Source organism: Parambassis ranga, chromosome 2, assembly GCF_900634625.1.
Source record: "Parambassis ranga chromosome 2, fParRan2.1, whole genome shotgun sequence".
NCBI lineage: Eukaryota > Metazoa > Chordata > Actinopteri > Ambassidae > Parambassis > Parambassis ranga.
Window position 1 is genome coordinate 1,065,788 of NC_041023.1, and position 22,463 is coordinate 1,088,250.

A 22,463-nucleotide genomic window follows, 5' to 3' on the forward strand; every position below is an offset into this window, starting at 1 on the left:
TAGGCCGACACAAATCACACACGCCATTTTAAGATTGAACTTGGTGTGTGATGTAATCACTGATGTTTAATCCCCAGCACAAGCAGCAGTGATCTGATTGCCGGTAATCCAGGGTGGGAAGTTGCGATTGTTCTGAAAAGCAGATAAAACTTCACATCTATGATTGATTTAAAACAGGAAGCGCGTCTTCTGTTTTACTTCACGTTTAGAAACTCCTTCCTCTGTCCACCCAGTATCCACTTCCTCCTCCAACAATCACCTGTGTCTCACACACAGGGACGTGGACAGACCTGAGGGTCTGCCTCACTGTAATCTTCACATCACAGAGGACAGAGACTGTCTTCTCCTCCTCCTGTCTGACTGAAGGTTGAGGAGGACCCCGCTCTGAAAAGGCTCACTTCCTTATTTGCTCCTAACAGAGCTTATAAACAGTAATCAGGCGGCCGCACTCTTCACTCTCCTCCTCCTCTGCTTCCTGCTTCCTCCTATATAACCATCACTGCAGCACACACTCCTTCACACACACTCCTCTGTCACCATGGGGAACTTTGCAGCCAATGAAGGACTCTCCGTCTTTGTCATAGTGAGTATTGATCCACATTAACTGTGACTTGTACAGAGGTGATCACTGACTGTGTGTGTGTGTGTAGCTGGTGTGGCTGGGCATCAACGCCTACCTGTTTGTGGAGTTCTACAGGAGGTTCCTGGTGGAGAAGTGGTTTTACACCCGGGTCCTGCTCGGGGTGAGTAACGTCTGTGTTTTAATTCACTTTATGTTTGAATGTTAGATGAAAATCAGACAGAGGAGCTGCTCGCTCTCATTTCCTCAAACTGTGGCGGCTGCTTCCATAAAGAGCCGTCATTAAAACCTGGCAGGAAGCAGCAGCTCAGAGTGAAAAATGCAAAACTAGGAGCATTTATAGCAAATCAATAATGCACTGCACTGACTTCTGGAGCTGATAAGAGGGCCACGCCTGCTCCGACCTCACCGGGTCTTATCAGTGTGTAACTGGAAGGAAACGCAGCTCTGACGGAGCCCCTGGGCCTGCTCTGCGGTCGCAGCTGTCTTCATGACACACACCGCCGGCTGCACATCTGCTGCAGGCCAGCAGAAGTGAAACACTGAAGGTTTAACAGAATTACACAGAGAGAGAGGAGGCAGCTGCTCCCACAGCTCCCACAGGTACAGGTGGCAGGACGTAGGGGAGCTTCGCATGTCTGGTATGAGGGAGGCCGTTGTTAGGATGATTCCTCTTCATCATCATCATCATCACAGTTGTTCTTTTCTAAATATAATCTCATATGTAAGAGGTGAAGTAACGCAGCCGTCTCCTCGCAGCAAGCCCTGCCGTGGGCCCGAGCTCCCGCCGCCTGCCTCAACTTCAACTGCCTGCTCATCCTGCTGCCGGTCTGCAGGAACCTGCTGTCCATCCTCCGAGGATCCATCCAGGTATCCATAGCAACTACAAAACACTGCCTAGCTTCCTGATTGTGTATTAATGCGACGCTGCTGCTGCTGCCCTGGTCTTTCAGTGCTGCAGCCGCACAGCCGCCCGGCAGCTGGACCGAAACCTGACGTTCCACAAACTGGTGGCGTACATGATCGCCTTCCACACAGGTACCACTCCTGCTGCAGGGGTCAGCGTGTCCTCACAGTGTCGGTGGCTTTAATGACACTCTCCCTCCGCCCTGCAGCCGTGCACATTCTCGCACACTTGTTTAACTTTGAGTACTTCATGGACGCTCAGCTGGATCGCAACAGCAGCCTCCTGACCTTCGTCCTGTCTGAGATCGGCAGCAGGGACAACGCCTCCTTCCTGAACCCCATCAGGACCAACGAGACGGTGAGAGAGACGCGGCACTTCTAGTGTTGCTACACTGTGTGAAATCCCCGCTGATAAATTGCCACATTTAGCATCAATTGAGGAGAAAAAAGAAGTAGTATCTGACTTCTTGAAGGTTTCTCATTTCAAACTTCCTCTTTTCTGATTCATTATGTAGAAACTCTAAGAGCGGATCCTGTCTCATCCTCAGGCCATAAAATATGCAGATTCTCCTCACGTTTAATATTTAATCACTCACTTTAGCGGTGAAGCTACCGTTTATGCACTGAGATTTAATCAAAGGGAGCGTGTGTTGTCCCGCAGAACCCCACCATCGTCATGTTCACCACCATCGCCGGGCTGACGGGCGTGGCCATCACGCTGGCCCTCATCCTCATCATCACCTCATCCATGGAGGTGATCCGCAGGTCCTACTTCGAGGTGTTCTGGTACACCCACCACCTGTTCGTCATCTTCTTCATCGGCCTGGTGTTCCACGGCTTCGGGTACGACCGCACGCACAGTCGGGGGTTAACGGTCATCAGGACTCCTGCGTTCACTCTGTCTGTGTTCCCTGCAGCCGCATCGTTCGAGGACAGACGGACCCCGACCTGAAAGTCCACGATCCTAAAGTGTGTGCTGAGCGGTTTGAGGACTGGGGTAAACCTGGGTCCAACTGCACGGTGCCGGTGTTTGCTGGAAACCCGCCGATGGTGAGCAGACAGTCCTGTAAGCTCAGATCTCAGGTCTGATAGACCTTATTGAGGGTGTCCATGTTTGTCTCCAGACCTGGAAGTGGGTGGTGGCTCCCATGTTCCTCTACGTGTGTGAGAGGATCGTTCGCATCTATCGATCCCATCAAAAAGTGGTCGTCACCAAGGTGCGTGTGAGGGATCCGTCCTCAGCTGATCCCAGCCAGGTGTTCTCATGACAGTAACCGCTGCTCTGAATCCCGCCTGCAGGTGGTGATGCACCCGTCCAAGACTCTGGAGCTGCAGATGAAGAGGAAAGGCTTCCGCATGGAGGTGGGCCAGTACGTCTTCATCCAGTGCCCGTCCATCTCCAGGCTGGAGTGGCACCCCTTCACCCTGACCTCCGCCCCGGAGGAAGACTACTTCAGCGCCCACATCCGAATCGTCGGGGACTGGACCCAGGCGCTGTACGAGGCCTGTGGAGGAGACAAAACGGAACCTCAGGAGGCCTGGAACCTGCCCAAGTACGACAACAGAAGGAGCAGCAGCTGATATAACAGAAAACTGCTCCTGAAATTGCTCCTGATTACATTTGATTGCTGCCTCACAATCATGAAAAGGTTTCAGAGTCCTGAGTGCTACCACCCGACAGGGGTCCACTCAGTCCTGCTGAGCACAGAGCAGCTTTTTATTATCACTATAACCGGTGTGTGTCCTCATCAGGGTGGCCATAGACGGCCCGTTCGGCACTGCCAGTGAGGACGTGTTCCGTTACGAGGTGGTCATGCTGGTGGGCGCCGGCATCGGAGTGACTCCTTTTGCCTCCATCCTCAAGTCTGTGTGGTACAAACGCATCCAGAACAACCAGGATGTTTTTACCAAGAAGGTGAGAGGGAGCCCGTTTTACCCATGATGCACAGTGTTTTTTAAAGCTATTAGCACATGCTAGCAGAGTGTTTGATGTCTGCTAATCCATCGCAGATCTACTTCTACTGGCTGTGTCCGGAGACGGAGGCCTTCGAGTGGTTCGCAGACCTGCTGCAGTCTCTGGAGGGCCAGATGTTGGAGAAAGGCATGACCGACTTCCTCAGCTACAACATCTACCTTACCCGCTGGAAGGAGACGGAGGTACGAAGACACACAGCAAACATGCGTCCCCTAAACCCCTGATGAGACGCAGCGTGTCATGTTCTCTGTGCTCTTCACCAGGCCGCTCATTTCCGCGTTCACCACGAGGCGGAGAACGATCCCATCACCGGCCTCAAACAGAAGACTCTCTACGGGAAACCCAACTGGGACAACGAGTTCACCAGCATCGCAGCGCAGCACGCGGGGTCAGGCTCAGTGTTCTGATTGATTGAAGTGATTTCACGGATAAACATTGTGTGACTTCCTGTAATAACTCCTCCTCATCTCCCCTCTGGTCTGCAGAACCAAAGTCGGTGTCTTCCTGTGCGGTCCACCTATGCTGGGGAAATCTTTGGAGAAGCAGTGTCTGTCCCACACAGAGTCCAACGTCAAGTTCATCTTCAACAAGGAAAACTTCTGAAAACATCTGCTGGAGGACAGCAAGACGGGGAGCGTCCCACTGCAGCGGTGGGACGATGCTGCTACAGCATCCGGACTGGACACAGAGTCCGTCAGCGCTCAGCAGGGAGGATGAGGCAGAGCTTCTCCTCTTCTCACCGCAGAAGTTTTGCAAAGAGGCTCCTCTTGCTCAAAAAGCGACTGTTTCACCTTCTTCTGCTTTTGTGTTACATCAATGCTTTCAAAACCCTCTTCCTTCTTTTTTTCCCACCATTTCATTTAGGGTTCTTTGTGCACTTGCAGTTTCTGATGATGGAAATTCACCCTGCAGCACGGTGTTCAAGCTTTTAGCCGAGCAGCTCCGAGGAGGGACAGCTCGATGCTTTCTGCTGCCGCTCTGCGTCATTATTTCTACACATATACATGTCAGAAAAACATACTTTATATACTAGAGGACATCTAAATCCTGGTCGAAAGTTTTGAGCGTTTTTTTGCACTGAAAACTTTTTAAACAATAAAACTTGAACGTTTGCAGAAGTCTGCTTCAAACATGTTGTGACTGTGTCGACTTAAACCTTCTAAAAGTAACTAAAAATATGCAACACAAGGTAAATACTCACAAAATAATGAGTGAACACGTCGGTTTGTCCTAAATCTTGTTTTATGTTTATTATCCTGTAAACGTGTCTGGTTGTTGACATGATACATAAATCAATAAAATGTCGGGTCGTTGAATGAAGTGCTGTGCGGCATGCGGTCAGGCGGTCGGTGATAAGTGCAGATATACATGAAGCTATTAAAGCACTGCAGTGATATGAGAAGATAAACACAGTAAGATGATGCTGTCACATGCACCTGAAGGCTGGAGACCGTCTGAGCCTCTGCAGCTGCTCCTCAGAGGGTAACACCAGGCGACGAGGCGCACACACAGCTGCGTGGATCAGGACTCTGTGTGTGTGTGTCTGTGTGGCACTTGGAGGCCCCCTGCTGGTCACAGGAGCACACTGCACTCCTGTGTAATCACTGATGTGTGAGTCCTACGCCACCGTGACAGCGAACACGCTGACCACGCAGTACATGGTGCGATTCTCCCATCGTACGGTGCAGCTTCCTGAACACACATGAACATCTGTTTATAGACGATCGCTCATCAATATTAGACGACGACGACGACGACGACGACGACGACGACGACAACAACAACAACAACAACAACAACAACAACAGCAGCTCACCGTCCATGGCAGTGTCCCAGTAACAGGAGTTGGCTGTGTGGAGGCCGGCTCCTGTCTTCTGCATCACGGCACACGTCACTGTGCAGACACAAATGCACAATAATCAATTTTATTGATGGCATGTTCGTGTAAAGGTGTAAAGAAGTTTATTCCACTTTCAGCACGTACCCATGTATTTGTAAGGCTTCCCCTGTTTGACCAGCTGTGTGAGGCAGCGCTCCACGATGCTGGCCGTCCACTTGTTCACCTGACTCTGGCTGTAGTCGTCACCACCGACCACGTTCTCGATGCACTGAGATAAACACACACACACACACACACACACACACACACACACACACACACACACACACACACACACACACACACACACACACGTCAGGGCGAAGTCATGTGGAAGTCACTGGGTGCTGTTTCACCAGAGGGGACTGAAGTAAAGAGCACACGCTGTCCTGTGTTTCACTGAGGCTGACGCCGTCTCTGTATGTTGATTTTCTGCCACTCAGGTATAACACACATAACACACACTCTCCTGGCTGTAATGTAGTTTTTTGTGTCCTAAAAACTGGAAGGAGTGAGACTCCTCGTGTTGTTTAGTCACATACAGTGTGTCTGATGGGACACTGACACCAGCTGGTGATGCTGTGGGGAACTTTACCTCTTTAACGACGGTTTCTGCTTCTTCTGAGTTAAATGAGCCCTGAAAAATAAGGTGTAAACACAGATTATCATTGACTCACTGCACTCAATATAAACCTCATAATTAAGAACTACGTTTAAAAGTTGCTCTTAGTTTAACACAGAAAACATCATTTAACGTGTTAATTGTCACAAACAACAATAAAAGATTCGATATGTACTATTTGTCACGTGTTACTTGATCATTTCAACAACAAACAGTGTTAGCATCAGAAATCAAAGCTAACGTCGGAGTGGCTAGCTTAGCTAGCTACGTTAGCCGGCTTAGCTAGCCGCATTCTACCGCAATAAATAAAACAATAAATCCATTCAGGAACACACCTCGTTGCCATTTTGGTAGTCCTCCATCCCTGTCATCTGTTGAGCTTCCCGCCGTCTTCAGAAATAGAAGCAAAAAGACAATTTACTCTCAGAAACGGGAGATGCGCCGAGACTTCCGGAAAGCTGTCAACAGAGTCAACGACGCGCACAAAGAGCGTCCCGGAGAGGCGGCGGCGGGTCAACGGCTGCCACCTGCTGGAGGCTCAGAGGACGGACTGTGGGACAACAAACATACCTGTGGACGGAGAGGGAGACAGAGTCCTCCTCTGGTTCCGGTCCAGCGCGTTGTGCTCGTCTTCTTCTTCTTCTTCTATTTTGTTTATTGGCGGTCAATCAAACTTTATTTATACCAAAACACATGACGGCTGACAGGAAGTGGACAAACAAAATAAAACCAGGAAATATATATTATAAAACTGGTGTTTGATGTGTAAATCATGACACAGGTACAGCTTTATGTGTTCTTTTTTTTACTGTTAACACAAAAAAATACATTTTAAAAAAATTAAATGGGATTATCATGAGTATAAAACTGATGCATCTCTAAGAAACACAACGTGATTAGGTCAAAAGTGCAAATGTGCTCCAGGCCCATGTCATAATAAATAACTACACACACACACACACACACTTTGAGGCTCAGTTGCTGCTGAAGATGAAAACGTGCCACACACATCAAACATGTACAGTAGATCTACATCTACAGTAAATCCACCCAGTCAGGAGTTGGTGCTGGTCATACTGAGGGTGGAGAAGGCTCGGCTGGTGGTTGGATCATGTAGCGCACCCCTGACTCTCCAGAGGGTTAACTGTTTGCTTGCTTGGCTGCTAATGAGCCTGTTCACACCTTGGTCGGACTTGGCGAGGCCACCTGAGGATCACAGTACTGTGCAGGCCCCGGAGCGCGCCCCCCGGGTCGCCCCCCGGGTCGCCCCTCTGGTCTCAGTGGAGGATGGAGATAGGGGTTCTCCGTGGACGGCTCCGTCTCTGCTGACAGGGGCCTCCGCCGGGGTTTGGTCCCTGTTGTTTGGTGGCTTCATCCTGGATGAGGACAGTCGTCTGAAGAGGGACAGCTGGGGACAGAGAGGACATGGTCCTGTGTGTGTTCTGTGGATCTAACGTGGGGAACAGCAGACTGACCTTTCTGTTGTGGGAGCCTGACAGACTTCTGCCGGCGGCCGTCCCGTTGGCTGGCCGGCTGTCGTCCTGCGCCGTCTCTTCCTCTGCAGTGTCGGGCTGCTCGCTGGCGCCATCTGCTGTTGATATTACACATTATTATTAGTGTGCAGTGAGACGGTGGCGGTGTGACGTCTCCGCCCGTCCCTGTGTTACCTCTCTGCTCTCCATCAGCCTCAGGCTCCTCCTGCGGCGGCTGCAGGCGAGGTCACATGTTAGCGACTTTAACCCACATGGCGACATATTCACGGCCGTGCTGCATACTCACACCACCCTCAGTGTCCTCTGAGGGTTCATCCTCCTCCTCTTCATCATCTTCCTTCTCCTCCTCCTCTTCCTCACCTTTGCCTTCTTCCTCAAATCCTTTTGTCAGCTCCTGAGAAAACAGCGGAGACACATTCAGTCAGGATCACGGTGTGTGCTGTCAGGGGAAGGAGGAAGACTGTCTCTGCGGGGATGAAGATGTCTCATACACGGAGCTACCTCAGACTACAGCAGGGGCTGATGGGAAGGGACTACAGCTGGGATTACAAACACAAACACCACCACAGGATGGAAGAAGAAAAATGAGTCAAACCTCTCAAAGAAAGGAGGAGCTGCTCCTCAATCTGTGGAAATAAGCTGGACAGATTATCACACACAACAAACAGCAGGGCGTGTGGCGGAGGATTAGGACAGACACGGCGTGTAATCTGAGTTTTAGTGAAGACACTGAGGAGGAAACTGAGGTCAGGTTATTTATTAGATGAAAAAACATGAAGGAAAGCAGAGTGAACAGAGCAGCACCGATCAATACACCGATCAATTCACCGATCAATACACCGATCAATTCACCGATCAATACACCGATCAATTCACCGATCAATACACTGATCAACAGCAGCTCACTTCAGGTTCAGGTACTGAGGTAAAACATCGTCCCAGAACTCCTCTGCCTCGCCGGCAGCCTGACCTTTGACCCCTGACCTCAACCTGCTTCCAGCTGCAGACTTAGCTCTTTGTCTTCTGACCTCAGCAGAGACCTTGTTTTTGACAACCTCCTCCTCTTCCTCATCACCTTCCTCATCCTCCTCCTCATTGTCCTCATTGTCATCTTCCTCTTCTTCACTTCTTTGGTCGTCATTGCTGACAGCCTCCTCCTCTTCTTCACCTTCCTCCTCCTCATCGTCATCATCAACTCCTTCCTCACTGTTCTGCTCATTCTCTTCTTCTTCTTCTTCACCCTCCTCTTCCTCCAGTTCTTCTTCTTCCTCCTCACTAGTCTCTTTTTGCCCCTCCTCTTCCTCTTCCCCCTCCCCTTCCTCCTCCTCCTCCTCTCCTTCCTCTTCCCCCTCCCCTTCCTCCTCCTCCTCCTCCTCTCCTTCCTCTTCCCCCTCCCCTTCCTCCTCCTCCTCCTCTCCTTCCTCTTCCTCCTCTCCTTCTTCTGCCTCACTCTCTTCTTTCTCCTCTGAGGACTTTGACGCCTCACTTTCACCCTCGTCTTCCTCGCTCTCACTTTCTACCTCCTCCTCTCTGTCCTCATCTTCCTCCTCTTCCTCCTCATCCTCCTCCTCTCCCTCCTCAGTCTCACTCTCTGCCTCACTCTCCTGTCTCTCCTCTGAGGACTTTGACGCCTCACTTTCACCTTCCTCTTCTTCTGCCTCACTTTCCAGCTGCTCCTCCTCATCCTCCCCCTCCTCATCTTCAGCTGTCTCTGTCCCCTTGCTCTCTGTCTCATGACTCAACTCTTCCTCACTTTCCTCTTCCTCTCCTTCTTCCTCTGCATCACCTCCTTTGCTCTCCTTGTCTTCAGCCTCATCTTCACTCCTTGTTGCCCCACTTGTTCGCTCCTCCTCCTCCTCCTCCTCCTCCTCGCGTTCTTCCTCATCTTCATCACTTTCTGACTGATCTTCTGGCTGAAGAGTGTCACTGTCTTTTCCATCCTCTTCATCTTCTGTGTCCTTGCCAACACTGTGATGGACATCCTCCTCTTCCTCGCTGACTTCTGGACTTGTCCTCTGCCCTCTGCTGTCTTCGTCCTCCTCTTCGTCTTTGCTTGCTGCAGAGTCCGTCTGCTCCTCGCTGACGTCCTGACTCGTCCTCAGCTCCGGACTCTCGGGTGCAGGTATGATGTTGATGCTGACTGCTGATTTGTTGCTGAAATCTGCAGCGCAGGATTCGGATTCGTCGCTCCTGAAGCGGCTCACGCCGTCCTGCAGGACGCCGCGGCTGCTGTCGGATGGTGATGGTGAGCGGGCGTGACTCCTGGCCGCTGCTTCTTGGATTAAAATGGATCCAGCTGCCAGTGAAGCAGCTCCAGCGAGCAGGCTGAGGTCGGACTTTTTCTGTTTTCCTGTTTTGGCCTGAGCTTCGATTCTGTTCTTCTCATTCTTAGAAGTTTTAGACAGATCTGTGTTATCTTTAGATCTGGCCCTTCTTTCAGAACCAGGGCTCCCTTTGCTCTCTCCGGGTGAGTCCGTGTGACTGCGTCTGTCTGGCGAGCTGACTGCACGCTGTACAACTATCGGACTGCTTTGAACCCTTCCAGACTCCACTTGTTTCGCCTTTGGGTCTGCAGATTTTGGGCTGACACCTGAGGCAGTTTCTGCTGCGGACTTCCTGCCCACACCTATCAGCTGCCTTTTGGCCTGGACTGTCTTGGGCCGCTGTTTGGACGCCGCCTTCATGATGTCCTCCAGCGTCAGAGTTGTGTCTTTGTGCAGCTCCTGCATGGTGAGGATCCGATTCTCTTTGTCCTGGCTCCTTTTTTTCTGCCTCTGCGAGCTCTGAGAGGACAGCGAGCGGGCGCTGTGGCTCCTCAGGAGCTCGGTGGGTAAAGCTCGGCGAGGAGAGACAACCTCACTCGCACGAGACGGGGAAGCTGAAGAGAAGCTGCTCTGCTTTGACAGCTTCCTTTCCTTTCTTTGGCTCTGCTCTTTTACAGCCTTACCACTCTTACCCTTCCTCTATCCCCAGCATGAGAAAGCAAGAAGAAGGCGGAAAAGAGGCACGAGTTAGAGGAGAGAGCAGCCAGACGAATGTAAAAACAGATGAGAAATAAAAGCGTGGTTTGGAGGAAACCAGGACAATCAGAGGAGTACTGGAGCCTGTCTTACCTTCTGAATGGGAGACAGAGTGAGTGTTTTATCGCTGGGGTCCATCTTCATCACATGTGTCTGTCAAGGGGGGGCAGAGAGACAATGAACTGTGCACTTTTTCACTCGAACGTGTGGCGGCGGGAACGTTTAGTGTGGAGTCTGTGATCTCTCACCATGTTGAGGAAGTCTGTGGTGTCTCCCAGGCCTCTGACGCTGTCAGTGTCCGTCAGGCTCTCCACAACACTGTCTGTGTCGCCCCCCGTCTGCTCTGAAACAGCACGGACAGCATCAGCACGGACAGCATCAGCACGCAGCTTCCACCAGATTAAGTGTCAGATTATCTTATTCTAAAGTGATTATATGTGATGGGAACACTTCTATCTGGAAGACATATTTGGACAACCTCAAGACATAAAGGACAAAGCTGTACAGAGAAGGAGGAGGAGGAGGAGGAGGAGGAGGAGGAGGAGGAGGAGGAGGAGGAGAGGTAGGTACCCTGGTGGATTGACCCCTGGTGAGTGCCATTGAGCACCTTTCTGTGTGTCAGCTCAGGTGGAGGCAGCCTGGGTGGGATGGTCTGGCTGGAAACAGGCAGCGGAGGGTGGAGCGAGTTAGGTGTCATGGCGGGCAGCGTGCGGAACATTGCGCCAAACTGGTCTGGAGATCGTTCCTGGAAGGAGAGGAGCGTTAATGTGTCATCTGCAGACACGGTCTGACCCGCCTGTGGTTATTCCTCTGCGCACACCCACCCTCTCTCTCCTACGAACCCGGGCGGAGAGGCTCCTATGCAGGGCGGAGGAGTCGGCGGTGTCCCCCAGCAGCTCCACGTACGGTTTCTCTAGATAATCCTCCATCACATCGTCCTCCTCCAGGGTCACATCACTGCAGCCCCGGCTCCTCGGCCGAGCCAGCACCACCATGTGACAGCCGCCACACGTGGCCTGGACACACAGGAGGAGGAAACAAACGTCTGCACTGTCCGTCACAACGACACAGAAGACAAACAGAAAGAAACACTCACAGCCTGAACGTTGTATCTGAGGAATCGTGGACACAGGGTCGGTTTAAACTGGTTGGTGAAGTTTTCCTCTCCCAGACCCAGTTTACCATGTCTGCCGTCTCCAAAGGAGTACAGCAGGCCGCCATCTGTCACCAGAGGAGACAGTGTGTTAGACAATCAGTCAGGTCAGTGCTGGTAGAAGAGAATGAGCTCCTGTGTTACGAACCTGTGATGACGGCGGTGTGGTTTTCTCCACAGGCCACCCGACAGACCCGCCCCCTCTTGAAGTGATCGACCAGCCGCGGCAGCCGAGACTCAAAAGTAAAAGTGCCGTGGCCGAGCTGGCCGAACTGACCCAGGCCGAAGGTGTACATGTCGTCCTCTGAGAGACCAAACATGGAGGACTTTGTATGTGTGTCAGGTAAATATTGTCATCCAGCCTGCATGTTGGGCGGTTACCTGTAAGTGCTACAGTGTGTCCGCCGCCACAGGCCACCTGTGTCACCGGCTCCTTGATGCTCTTCACCAGCTGTGGGACTCTGTGTCCTGGCAGCTGGTCCGTGCCCAGACCCAGTTTCCCACTATCCCGCTCCCCGAACGTGTACAGAGCTCCGTCCACTGAGGCACAGGCAGCGAGGTCAAGCAAAGGTTAAGATTTCACTGTTGTTATTGATGCGTCGCTGCGACACGCTGTTCCCGACCTCGCCTCACCTGTCACTAGAGCAGAGTGGTAGTAGCCGCAGGCCACCCAGCTGACCGGCCGTCCGACGCTGACTTCCTGTGGCGTGCAGGCCTGGCTTTCCTTCCCCAATCCGATCTGACCCTCAGTGTTGTCGCCCCACATGAAGAGTTTACCGCTCGCTGCAACAAGTAACCAAGAAAAGCAGGAAAAAAAACGGATCAAACAACAAGAGACGGAAAAAAACCCGGCAAACCCACGTGCTGAGTCTCACCCAAGCGGCAACCTTCAGGGCTCAAAGTTGAAGCCCATGCGGAAGTGTCAAAACTTGTAATTCACGCCGCAACAGCTGGGGGTTGGCTCTAAAAGCGAGTCATTTCCCATAGACTCCCATGTTAAAATGGCCGACTTCACAGCAGAAAAGAACATGTTTACAGCCTGGAACAAAAAACCACTCTGGTCTCAGATGATAGGTTCTCTTCTAGTGTCAATTGTACGGGGGGTGAATGTTTTTACAACTCACTCGTTTCAATGGTATTCTGACTTAAAATTACGCCTAATTATGGGCGTTGCCGCTTGAGTGACAGACAGTTGACGTATCACAGCGTGAGTTTCCTGCTCCCACGATCGCCCGCCCCCCCTAAACTCCGCTCGTGCTCCCCCTCTTTGTCCATATTTGGAGTTTTGGTGGACGTGACGCTGCCAACATGGCGGCGGTCAGAGCGTCCTGGAACCTCCCACTGAGCCTCAGAACGGCTCTTCAGAAACAAACGGGTGACGTCACGGAAGCTCTGTCCATAGTTTTTACTGTCAATGGTCTCACCTGTGAGAGCAGCGGAGGTGTTGGAACCAGCAGCCAGCATTTTGATTGGTCCAAGAGCATTAAAGAACCCGACCCTGTGGAACGTGGTCCTCTCCTCATAGTCTCCGAGCCCCAGCTGTCCCTCGCTGTTCCCGCCTGATGTGTACACTTTGCCTTTAGCTGCAAACAGAAGCATCATGAGATGTTTACACGTGTGAGGGAGTGAAAGCACCGAGCGGCAGTCTGATCCCACCTGTGCAGATGAGGGTGTGGTTCCTTCCACAGGCCACGAGCTGGACCTTCTCAGACTTCAGAGCTGAAACATTACAAAAGACAAACGTCTAATGACACGGTTTAACTGGTTTAACTCTCTGGCAGGCTGTATTCCCTTGTCTCTCCAGATTAAAGCAGATTATGGACCCACCAGAATCGGATTACAGCATTAACAAATGTTCAGCAGCATCATTTTGTCTTTCATACATTTGTGGCTCTGCACCGACGTGGGATGAAGAAGGTGTCGCTCCTCTTCCCTCATTCTCTTTAAAGCAGCTGTCAGTGGCAGCTCACACACAACACGCACCGCTCTGGACTAAAGTGCTGCAGAGGGGGCTATTTAGAGACCAACCTTTGACACAAGTGGGCTTGTTCACAGTCAGTTTGGACCCCAGGCCGAGCTGGCCCCAGTTGTTGCTGCCGAACATGAAGAGTTTTCCATTCTCTGTGGAGACAAGCAGAGCAGATCCTGAAAGGCTCGTCAGCAGCGAGGGCTTCGTCACTTACAGCACCAGCACAAAGGGTCACTGCACCTGTCACCAAAGCCGTGTGCTCGTCCCCGCACGCTATCTTTAGGGGGGTGTCGTTTTTAAGCCAAAATATACTGGGAATGTTGTCTGCAAACTTGCTTTTTCCAAAAGTGAAAACGGCTCCGGATCCTGAGAAAAAAGGAAGCAGACACAAACATTCACTTCTGTGCAGCAAAGGAAAGCAGGAACATCTGTGGCTGCACTCTGTTTAGATGACGTCTCAAATCACTCACTGACAATAACAACAAGCTGTAAACTGGCTGATTTAATACACATCATTTGAAATAACACCGACCACATGTCAGTGCCTGGAAGCCGATAGATACGAACCGATATTTAGTCAAATAATATCAATAAAGGGACAAATACATGATCAGCAATGAACACAAGTGTTGAACAAGTCAATAAGATTTACAACCTCTAAACGAAGCACGGTAATTTTACGGTTAAAACTGTTTATTTTCTGTTAGCACGCAAGCTAAAGCAGAAGCTAACTCCAGGACAGCTAAGGAGCAGCATCACTAACATTAAAGATGCTCCGCCGTTAAGTGACGGAACTAACGTGCATCAATAAACACGGTTGTTTACCCGGTATCTCGTCCTCAGCCTCCCCTGCCATCTCTGCGGGACTTTAATCCGCTTTGCTCGGTGTTGTGGGCGTGTTGTTGACGACTCTGTTTTCGACTCGACAACCCGGAAGTAAACAAAACTTCTCCTAGGCTACGACACTGACCACGTGACTCTGACAGGCACGGCTCGTGTGTCTGTCCTCTGAGACTTTAACATGAAGTGGAATAAAAGGAACAGCGATAGCAAATCAGCTCAGAGGCTTCGCAGTCACGTGATATTACGTCACCAAACACGGAAGCTAACTCTCTGCACAGCTAACTAGCCGAGTGACAACACTTTTTTTTTTTTTATTTTATTTTTTTCTTCAGTCTTTATAAACTATCCGCCATTACATTACGGCGCTAACGTGCAAATACAATATAAGGTGTTATCTTTATCTATTATCTTGATCATGACCGTAAGAGGAAATTGTATTTTACACGTATTTTTTTATACCTTTATACTTTCACTGTACGTCTGAAGAGGAACATTAAAGCCTTCCACTTCACATTGACTGTGTTTATATGAGTCACCAGAAAATCATTTGAAGGCTGCTGACAAAGAAATAGATCTGTAACAAAAGTAGAAATAAAACCTTCTGATTAAAATATTATGGTGTCCTTTGAACTCAAGTAAACAAACGAGGGCAACATTAACATCCTTTATTATTCAGGGAAAAAGGATACAAACACATGAACACATTAATATTCCTCTCCCTCCTCCTCTCCTTCACCAACGCTGTCGGTTCCCACCTCCTCGTAATCCTTCTCCAGGGCAGCCATGTCCTCTCTGGCCTCTGAGAACTCTCCCTCCTCCATCCCCTCTCCAACGTACCAGTGGACGAAGGCCCTCTTGGCGTACATCAGGTCAAACTTGTGGTCCAGTCGGGCCCAGGCCTCGGCGATGGCGGTGGTGTTGCTCAGCATGCAGACGGCCCTCTGCACCTTGGCCAGGTCTCCTCCGGGAACCACGGTGGGAGGCTGGTAGTTGATGCCCACCTTGAAGCCTGTAGGACACCAGTCCACAAACTGGATGCTGCGCTTGGTTTTGATGGTGGCGATGGCAGAGTTGACATCTTTGGGGACGACGTCGCCACGGTACAGCAGGCAGCAGGCCATGTACTTGCCGTGGCGGGGGTCGCATTTCACCATCTGATTGGCTGGCTCGAAGCAGGCGTTGGTGATGTCAGCCACGGAGAGCTGCTCGTGGTAAGCCTTCTCAGCTGAGATAACTGGAGCGTAGGTGACCAGGGGGAAGTGGATACGAGGGTAGGGCACCAGGTTGGTCTGGAACTCCGTCAGGTCCACATTCAGGGCGCCATCAAAGCGCAGGGAGGCAGTGATGGAGGAGACGATCTGTCCGATCAGCCTGTTGAGGTTGGTGTAGGTGGGGCGCTCGATGTCCAGGTTCCTGCGGCAGATGTCGTAGATGGCCTCGTTGTCCACCATGAAGGCACAGTCCGAGTGCTCCAGGGTGGTGTGGGTGGTCAGGATGGAGTTGTAGGGCTCCACCACAGCAGTGGACACCTGAGGAGCTGGATAAACTGCAAACTCCAGCTTGGACTTCTTGCCGTAGTCAACGGAGAGGCGCTCCATGAGCAGAGAGGTGAACCCGGAGCCGGTTCCTCCTCCAAAGGAGTGGAAGATGAGGAAACCCTGGAGCCCGGTGCACTGGTCAGCCTGCAACATTCAGGTTTAACGTGTCAATCGCACACATCCAAATGCTACATCTCCACAGTGTTCAGAGAATTTCAGCTCACCAGTTTACGGATTCTGTCTAGAACCAGGTCGATGATCTCCTTGCCAACGGTGTAGTGACCACGGGCGTAGTTGTTGGCTGCATCCTCCTTTCCAGTGATGAGCTGCTCAGGGTGGAAGAGCTGACGGTAGGTTCCTGTACGGATTTCATCTGTGGAGCGACAACAAAGGCATTAAATTAATATAATAAATGAAATTATGCTTTCATTAAAATGTCATTTTCTATTCACAACTTTACCGATGACAGTGGGCTCCAGGTCCACAAAGACCGCTCTGGGGACATGTTTCCCAGCTCCAGTCTCACTGAAGAAGGTGTTGAAGGAGTCGTCCCCTCCTCCGCGAGTCTTTCCACTGGGCATCTGACCGTCCGGCTGGATGCCGTGCTCCAGACAATACAGTTCCCAGCATGCATTGCCCATCTGGACACCAGCCTGACCCACGTGAACAGAGATGCACTCACGCTGTGGAAAAATCAAATTTAGAGTTCAGTAGACCAGTAAAAACAACAATGAGGAAGTAGCATGAAGAGCCACGCAACCAGGGAGAGGCTCCCCTGCCCCCGCACCACAGATCCCACCTGTGTAACGTTCACGGACAGGGCGGCGCCTCCCCTCCAAACTACCCGCTTCTTTAAAACATGTCACATGCGCACACGGTCAGAGATCTATCTAGGACCCACTTAGACCTTCACCAGTGTATTCATGCATGTCTGACATTACCCACCGTGGTAACTCGTTTAACACAGCGCGAGACAGACACGTGGGGGGAAACAGGGAGGGCGGACATTTTAACAAAACAAACTAAATGGCGCCTCATCCCGTGAACCAGTCCCGTCTAAAGTTTGATGTCAGGACCATCACTAACCGGTCACATGTGCATACGGTCCGCCACATTATTCATACAAGGTTAACTAGTAGGATACAGCCGTGTTCAGAGCGTACGAACCGGAGAAGTTCCGGTAATCTGTTCTCTGTTTAACCCCCAAACTGCGTCACCACATGCAGGCCTCAGACCACCGAACAGGACGGACATCTTCCTGTTCTGCTAAACTTAGTCACCCTTTCATGATTTTATGACGCCTAAAACACTTCAACAGCTGTAAATTAGGAGGTTTATGCTTCCATTTGTAACATTTTTAACTGTTTATATCGACGCGTTGCTTCTCAAAACAGCACAGTCATGTTTTTGTCGTTAATAAGAACAAATGATTCTTTCTCGCTCACCATTTTGAATAGTTTTCCTTCTTCGGTCCGATGTCGACGAATCGGCACTTGAAGGCAACAGTGGAGGGCGGAAGAGCCGCTGCTTGTATTTATACGTTGAGCAGGGGGCGGGGCCAATGCGCAGTTTGAACTTTCTGTCGGCGGGAGCGCCGGTTAGGCGGTGATACGTTCAAGTCTGACCCGAAATATTAAGATTTCTTAAATACTTCCTCTTTGTCAGAGGCGGAGACTGAGATGTTTGCAAATCTGTGTATTTTATATAATCCACGTCTTCACGTTTAAGACTTCTGTATGAATATTACATTCAACTAACAAAATATCTCATGTAAACAAGACCAAACGTCTGTAAACTAAACCTTAAAGCTGAATGGTACCAAGCGGTCCGTGAACATCTCTGCTTCCCTGAAGAAGACGCAGGAGGAAAAACTCATTTGTAGGCACAATGAACCAGACAGCCACACGTGGAGAGCAGCGACATGACCACAGACACAAACATTACAAAAGAAGCATAACATATGCACAAATTAAACATGATAAAAAGTGTTTGTAGTTTGCTGTAAATTGTATTTTCTGACAGTCAAATGGAGTCGTAATGAACAGGCTGCTAAAATGACTGAATCATTTATGTTCCGGAAGGTAACAGGAGAATCTAACACTGCTGAATGATGCTTGTGTTTATTCTGTCCCCCTGTAAGCCACGATGTTCTTATTATATCTCAAAGCACCATGTTTGCTTTGTTATGCTTGATTAAAATCATCATGTGTCCTTTGAACTCAAGTAAACAAACAAAGGGCAACTTCACTCATCCTTTAATGAGGGAAAAGGGAATAAAACCAACACATGAACATATCAACACATGAACATATCAACACATGAACATATCAACACATGAACATATCAACACAATGAACATATCAACACATGAACATATCAACACATGAACATATCAACACATGAACATATCAAACACATGAACATATCAAACACATGAACATATCTACAAACTAGGCTGACTGAATTTTTGCTCGTATCAAATGAATAAACTCCGATCTTTATTTACGGACTCCACAGCAAGACAGGAAACATTACAACAGCGAAGTCTCCTCCAGCAGATATTGAAAGAGTTCCACTCAGCCGAGAATCAGCGATACGTTTAGTCATCGTGCTGCTTACGACCAAACTACGCGCTGGAAGAACATAAGGCAGCTTGATTTGCACAGACACACATTTAAATGTGGAATTGTCCGGTTTGTTTGTTTGTTTTTTTTCTGCTGCTGTTCTACAGTCTGAGTGAAAACATGCTCTAGTGTGGGACATGTTCCAGTCACAGGTTCATTTGCACAGACACATTTTTTTAACTTGAAATAATCACTGATGTGACTTTTCTGAACTTTGTCTGTTTAATTTTAGTGTTGACATGCTTTGTGACCTTAAGATAAAAACATTTGAAGGACAAAGTGACTTTAAATGTTTGCTTCATTATTATTTTGAAGCAGTTTGTGCCTCAATATTATCAATACATATTTCCATGGCTGGTTGGTGCCTAATCACTACTCACCAGCTTAACCTGTTAGAATGAAGGAGTTAACTTGACTGATGATTTGTCGGTATCATGCTAGAACACTGTGCCGATTTAGAGTCACAAACATGTCAGTGCAATTGTCATCAATAAATGCCACAATTAATCGTGATTAATTTTTTTGCCAATATCGCCCAACCCTACTACAAACCCAGTTAGGATTAATAAGATAAGATAAGATAAAACTTTATTAATCCCGAAGGAAATTCTTGTGCCAGAGGTATCAAGTTACATTAAATGCAGTTAAGTACAGAGTATAAGAGTATAAGTGTCACGTAATCCAAATCAGAGTACAGTACACAGTATGAGCACAATATATGATACATGGATACAAATATGGAGATGTAAGGTGCTAAGTAAACATAAATATAGACAAGTGGAGGGAATGACAGTGATGCCTGACATGATTATCTAGCGCTTCTCCCTACAGAAAGGGGAGGAGTTATACAGTCTGATGGCCACTGGCAGGAAGGACCTCCTGTGGCGTTCTGTGCTGCTCCTCGTAGTCTCAGTCTACGGCTGAATGTGCTCCTGTAGGACAGCAGTGTGTCGTGCAGGGGGTGAGATGTGTTGTTACGAATACTGAGGAGTTTCCTCAGTATCCTCCTCTCCGTCACCTCCACCACAGACTCCAGCTCCACTCCCAGCACCGAGCCAGCCTTCCTAATGAGCTTGTTGAGTCTGTTGGTGTCGGCCGTCTTCATCCTGCTGCCCCAGCACACTACAGCGTAGAAGATGACGCTGGAGACCACCGAGTGGTAAAACATCTGCAGCATGGTCTGGCAGATGTTTAAAGGACCTGAGTCTCCTCAGTAGATACAGGCGACTCTGTCCCTTCCTGTATGTTGCCTCTGCGTTTGTGGACCAGTCCAGTTTGTGGTCAATGTGGACACCCAGGTATTGTAGCTGTCCACAATGTCCACGTTGGTACCCTTGATGCTGACCGGGTTTGGGAGTGTCTGGTGCTTCCTGAAGTCCACCACCAGCTCTCTTGTCTTTGTGACATTCAGCTGCAGGTGGTTCTGTCCGCACCACTCCACAAAGCTGTCCACCACACTCATATACTCCGCCTCCCGACCTCTGCTGGTACAGCCCACAATGGCAGAGTCATCCGAGAACTTCTGCAGGTGGCAGGACTGTGAGCAGTGTCTGAAGGTCCGATGTATAGAGTGTGAACAGGAATGGAGACAGTACCGTGCCCTGGGGTGCCCCCGTGCTGCTCACTATCGTGTCCGAGACGGTGTTCCTCAGCCTCACAATTGTGGTCGACCTGTAAGATAGTTAGGATCCAGGTGAACCAGTGGGGTCTCTACCTGCATGTCAGGAGCTTCCTATTCAAAAAGGGCAGGCTGCACGGTGTTAAACGCACTGGAAAAATCAAAGAACATGATTCTAACAGTGTTACCTGCCTCCTCCAAGTAGGTGTGGCTCTGTGGCAGCAGGTAGATGATGGCGTCCTCCACTCCAATACGGGGCTGGTAAGCAAACTGCAGGGGGTCCAGCGTGGTTCCACAACAGCACGCAGGTGTTTCAGGACCAGCCTCTCCAGAGACTTCATCACATGTGAAGTCAGAGCAACTGGTCTGTAGTCGCTGTGTGTGCTTGGATGTTTGGTCTTGGCACAGGAACAAGGACATGTTGTCTTCACAGGGCAGGGACAGTCATCAGGCTCAGACTCAGGGAGAAAGATGTGCTGGAAGACCCCACACAGCTGTGTGGCGCAGTCCCTGAGTACTCTGGGGCTGAGTCCGGTCCGGTCCTGCAGCTTTTCCCGGTCGTAGGCACGGACGGAACTCCCTCCTCACTATTAAATTCCTACATGTATCTACATTATGAACCTGGAGCCGGTTCCTCCTCCAAAGGAGTGGAAGATGAGGAAACCCTGGAGCCCGGTGCACTGGTCAGCCTGCAACATTCAGGTTTAACGTGTCAATCGCACACATCCAAATGCTACATCTCCACAGTGTTCAGAGAATTTCAGCTCACCAGTTTACGGATTCTGTCTAGAACCAGGTCGATGATCTCCTTGCCGACGGTTGTAGTGACCACGGGCGTAGTTGTTGGCTGCATCCTCCTTTCCAGTGATGAGCTGCTCAGGGTGGAAGAGCTGACGGTAGGTTCCTGTACGGATTTCATCTGTGGAGCGACAACAAAGGCATTAAATTAATATATAATTAGGGGTGGGCGATACGGCAAAAATTTTATATTACGATTCTTTAATGATAAAATCACGATCCTCGATTTTATCACGATTTGTTTTTACATTGACACTAATGTGCATGTTTCTGTGTGAATGACGTCAGGTAGCCTACTGTCACCTCTCAAAAACTATCAGTAGATTTTAAAGTAAACTCTGATAACGTGCACTCAGTATTAGTTTTCAATAAACATGAACATTTAAATGATTACCATTCAACAGTCATTAAACAGACTGAAGTGAGCCTCCTAAGGTTAAACAGTAAATACAGTACAGACTTAAGTAACTCTTAAAGTTCATGTGATTTAGAACACTGATCAAACTTTAATGGGAATCATATCTAAGGACAAACGGAGCTGCTGCTGTCAGCTCTGTCCACCGTTTACTACAGCCTCATGGAGCCTCTTCATCAAATGTCTGCGTTATTGTTTTGGACAGACACGTGGGGGGAAACGGGAGGGCGGACATTTTAACAAAAAACAAACTAAATGGCGCCTCATCCCGTGACCCAGTCCCGTCTAAAGTTTGATTTCAGGACCAACACTAACCGGTCACATGTGCATACGTCCGCACAGTATGTTTTTTGTCGTTAAAAAGAACAAATGATTCTTTGACGCTCACCATTTGAATAGTTTTCCTTCTTCGGTCCGATGTCAAAGAATCTTCAGTTGAAGGCAACAGTGGAGGGCGGAAACCAAAGTGTTTCTCTGACAGCACACTGAGTGTGTCTGAAGCACTGGAAACAAACCCAGTTAGGATCGATATTCCTCCTCCTCCTCCTCCTCCTCTTCTCCTTCATCACCAACGCTGTGGTTCCCGCCTCCGGGGCAGCCATGTCCTCTCTGTCCTCTGAGACTTTAACATGAAGTGGAATAAAAGGAACAGCGATAGCAAATCAGCTCAGAGGCTTCGCTGTCACGTGATACCACGTCACCAAACACGGAAGCTAACTCTCTGCACAGCTAACTAGCCGAGTGACAACACTTCAGTCTTTATAAACTATCCGCCATTACATTACGGCGCTAACGTGCAAATACAATATAAGGTGTTATCTTTATCTATTATCTTGATCATGACCGTAAGAGGAAATTGTATTTTACACGTATTTTTTTATACCTTTATACCGATATACATTATATTAAAGCCTTCCACTTCACATTGACTGTGTTTATATGAGTCACCAGAAAATCATTTGAAGGCTGCTGACAAAGAAATAGATCTGTAACAAAAGTAGAAATAAAACCTTCTGATTAAAATATTATG

At 49.4% G+C, this 22,463-nt stretch overlaps 4 protein-coding genes across 7 annotated transcripts; 1 reads left to right on the plus strand and 3 right to left on the minus strand.

Moving 5' to 3' along the window:
* The first annotated feature begins 312 nt into the window (after positions 1-312).
* On the plus strand, positions 313-4,591 carry cybb (cytochrome b-245, beta polypeptide (chronic granulomatous disease)). Its single transcript, XM_028399745.1, has 13 exons — positions 313-583; positions 651-743; positions 1,340-1,450; positions 1,534-1,618; positions 1,696-1,844; positions 2,148-2,329; positions 2,404-2,536; positions 2,611-2,703; positions 2,786-3,039; positions 3,239-3,401; positions 3,497-3,643; positions 3,725-3,849; positions 3,947-4,591. Exons 1-13 carry the CDS (start codon positions 539-541, stop codon positions 4,062-4,064), a joined length of 1,698 nt encoding a protein of 565 aa, XP_028255546.1. The 5' UTR covers positions 313-538; the 3' UTR covers positions 4,065-4,591.
* A 90-nt stretch (positions 4,592-4,681) lies between these two features.
* On the minus strand, positions 4,682-6,457 carry LOC114432075 (dynein light chain Tctex-type 1-like). Its single transcript, XM_028399859.1, has 5 exons — positions 6,298-6,457; positions 5,936-5,977; positions 5,446-5,569; positions 5,278-5,355; positions 4,682-5,153 (listed from the first exon to the last, which is right to left on the minus strand). Exons 1-5 carry the CDS (start codon positions 6,331-6,333, stop codon positions 5,080-5,082), a joined length of 354 nt encoding a protein of 117 aa, XP_028255660.1. The 5' UTR covers positions 6,334-6,457; the 3' UTR covers positions 4,682-5,079.
* A 355-nt stretch (positions 6,458-6,812) lies between these two features.
* LOC114431991 (X-linked retinitis pigmentosa GTPase regulator-like) lies at positions 6,813-14,595 on the minus strand. 4 transcript variants are annotated; one of them, XM_028399725.1, is made up of 17 exons: positions 14,423-14,595; positions 13,838-13,963; positions 13,657-13,749; positions 13,285-13,347; positions 13,053-13,211; positions 12,262-12,411; positions 12,010-12,168; positions 11,777-11,932; positions 11,572-11,696; positions 11,300-11,491; positions 11,046-11,220; positions 10,724-10,818; positions 10,569-10,628; positions 7,742-7,849; positions 7,630-7,669; positions 7,438-7,553; positions 6,813-7,370 (listed from the first exon to the last, which is right to left on the minus strand). In XM_028399725.1, exons 1-17 carry the CDS (start codon positions 14,451-14,453, stop codon positions 7,176-7,178), a joined length of 2,043 nt encoding a protein of 680 aa, XP_028255526.1. In that variant the 5' UTR covers positions 14,454-14,595; the 3' UTR covers positions 6,813-7,175. The 4 variants fall into 4 exon arrangements, with proteins under 4 accessions (XP_028255526.1, XP_028255527.1, XP_028255525.1 ...); XM_028399726.1 differs by having other exon boundaries at positions 6,813-7,550; XM_028399724.1 differs by having other exon boundaries at positions 6,813-7,553.
* Positions 14,596-15,133: 538 nt separating this feature from the next.
* On the minus strand, positions 15,134-17,519 carry LOC114432021 (tubulin alpha-1A chain-like). The gene is made up of 4 exons (XM_028399773.1): positions 17,424-17,519; positions 16,439-16,661; positions 16,203-16,351; positions 15,134-16,122 (listed from the first exon to the last, which is right to left on the minus strand). The coding sequence occupies exons 1-4, from the start codon at positions 17,424-17,426 to the stop codon at positions 15,145-15,147; spliced, it is 1,353 nt and encodes a 450-aa protein (XP_028255574.1). The 5' UTR covers positions 17,427-17,519; the 3' UTR covers positions 15,134-15,144.
* Positions 17,520-22,463: the final 4,944 nt, after the last annotated feature.

Excerpts from the sequence above, each read along its gene's own strand:
- LOC114432075 (XM_028399859.1), bottom strand. The coding sequence starts at position 6,333 with ATGACAGGGATGGAGGACTACCAAAATGGCAACGAG. Across the intron at positions 5,570-5,935 it reads CAGAAACCGTCGTTAAAGAG|TGCATCGAGAACGTGGTCGG; the intron begins GTAAAGTTCCCC and ends TGTTTATCTCAG. Across the intron at positions 5,154-5,277 it reads CTGGGACACTGCCATGGACG|GAAGCTGCACCGTACGATGG; the intron begins GTGAGCTGCTGT and ends ATGTGTGTTCAG.
- LOC114431991 (XM_028399727.1), bottom strand. The coding sequence starts at position 14,453 with ATGGCAGGGGAGGCTGAGGACGAGATACCGG. Across the intron at positions 12,412-13,052 it reads CACCTCCGCTGCTCTCACAG|CGAGCGGTAAACTCTTCATG; the intron begins GTGAGACCATTG and ends TACTTGTTGCAG. Across the intron at positions 8,909-8,947 it reads TGAGAGCGAGGAAGACGAGG|AGAGTGAGGCAGAAGAAGGA; the intron begins GTGAAAGTGAGG and ends AGGAGAAAGAAG.
- LOC114432021 (XM_028399773.1), bottom strand. Across the intron at positions 16,352-16,438 it reads CCTGGAGCCCACTGTCATCG|ATGAAATCCGTACAGGAACC; the intron begins GTAAAGTTGTGA and ends GTCGCTCCACAG. Across the intron at positions 16,123-16,202 it reads TAGACAGAATCCGTAAACTG|GCTGACCAGTGCACCGGGCT; the intron begins GTGAGCTGAAAT and ends TGAATGTTGCAG.
- cybb (XM_028399745.1), top strand. The coding sequence starts at position 539 with ATGGGGAACTTTGCAGCCAATGAAGGACTCTCCGTCTTTGTCATA. Across the intron at positions 2,704-2,785 it reads AAAAAGTGGTCGTCACCAAG|GTGGTGATGCACCCGTCCAA; the intron begins GTGCGTGTGAGG and ends TCCCGCCTGCAG. Across the intron at positions 3,850-3,946 it reads ATCGCAGCGCAGCACGCGGG|AACCAAAGTCGGTGTCTTCC; the intron begins GTCAGGCTCAGT and ends TCTGGTCTGCAG.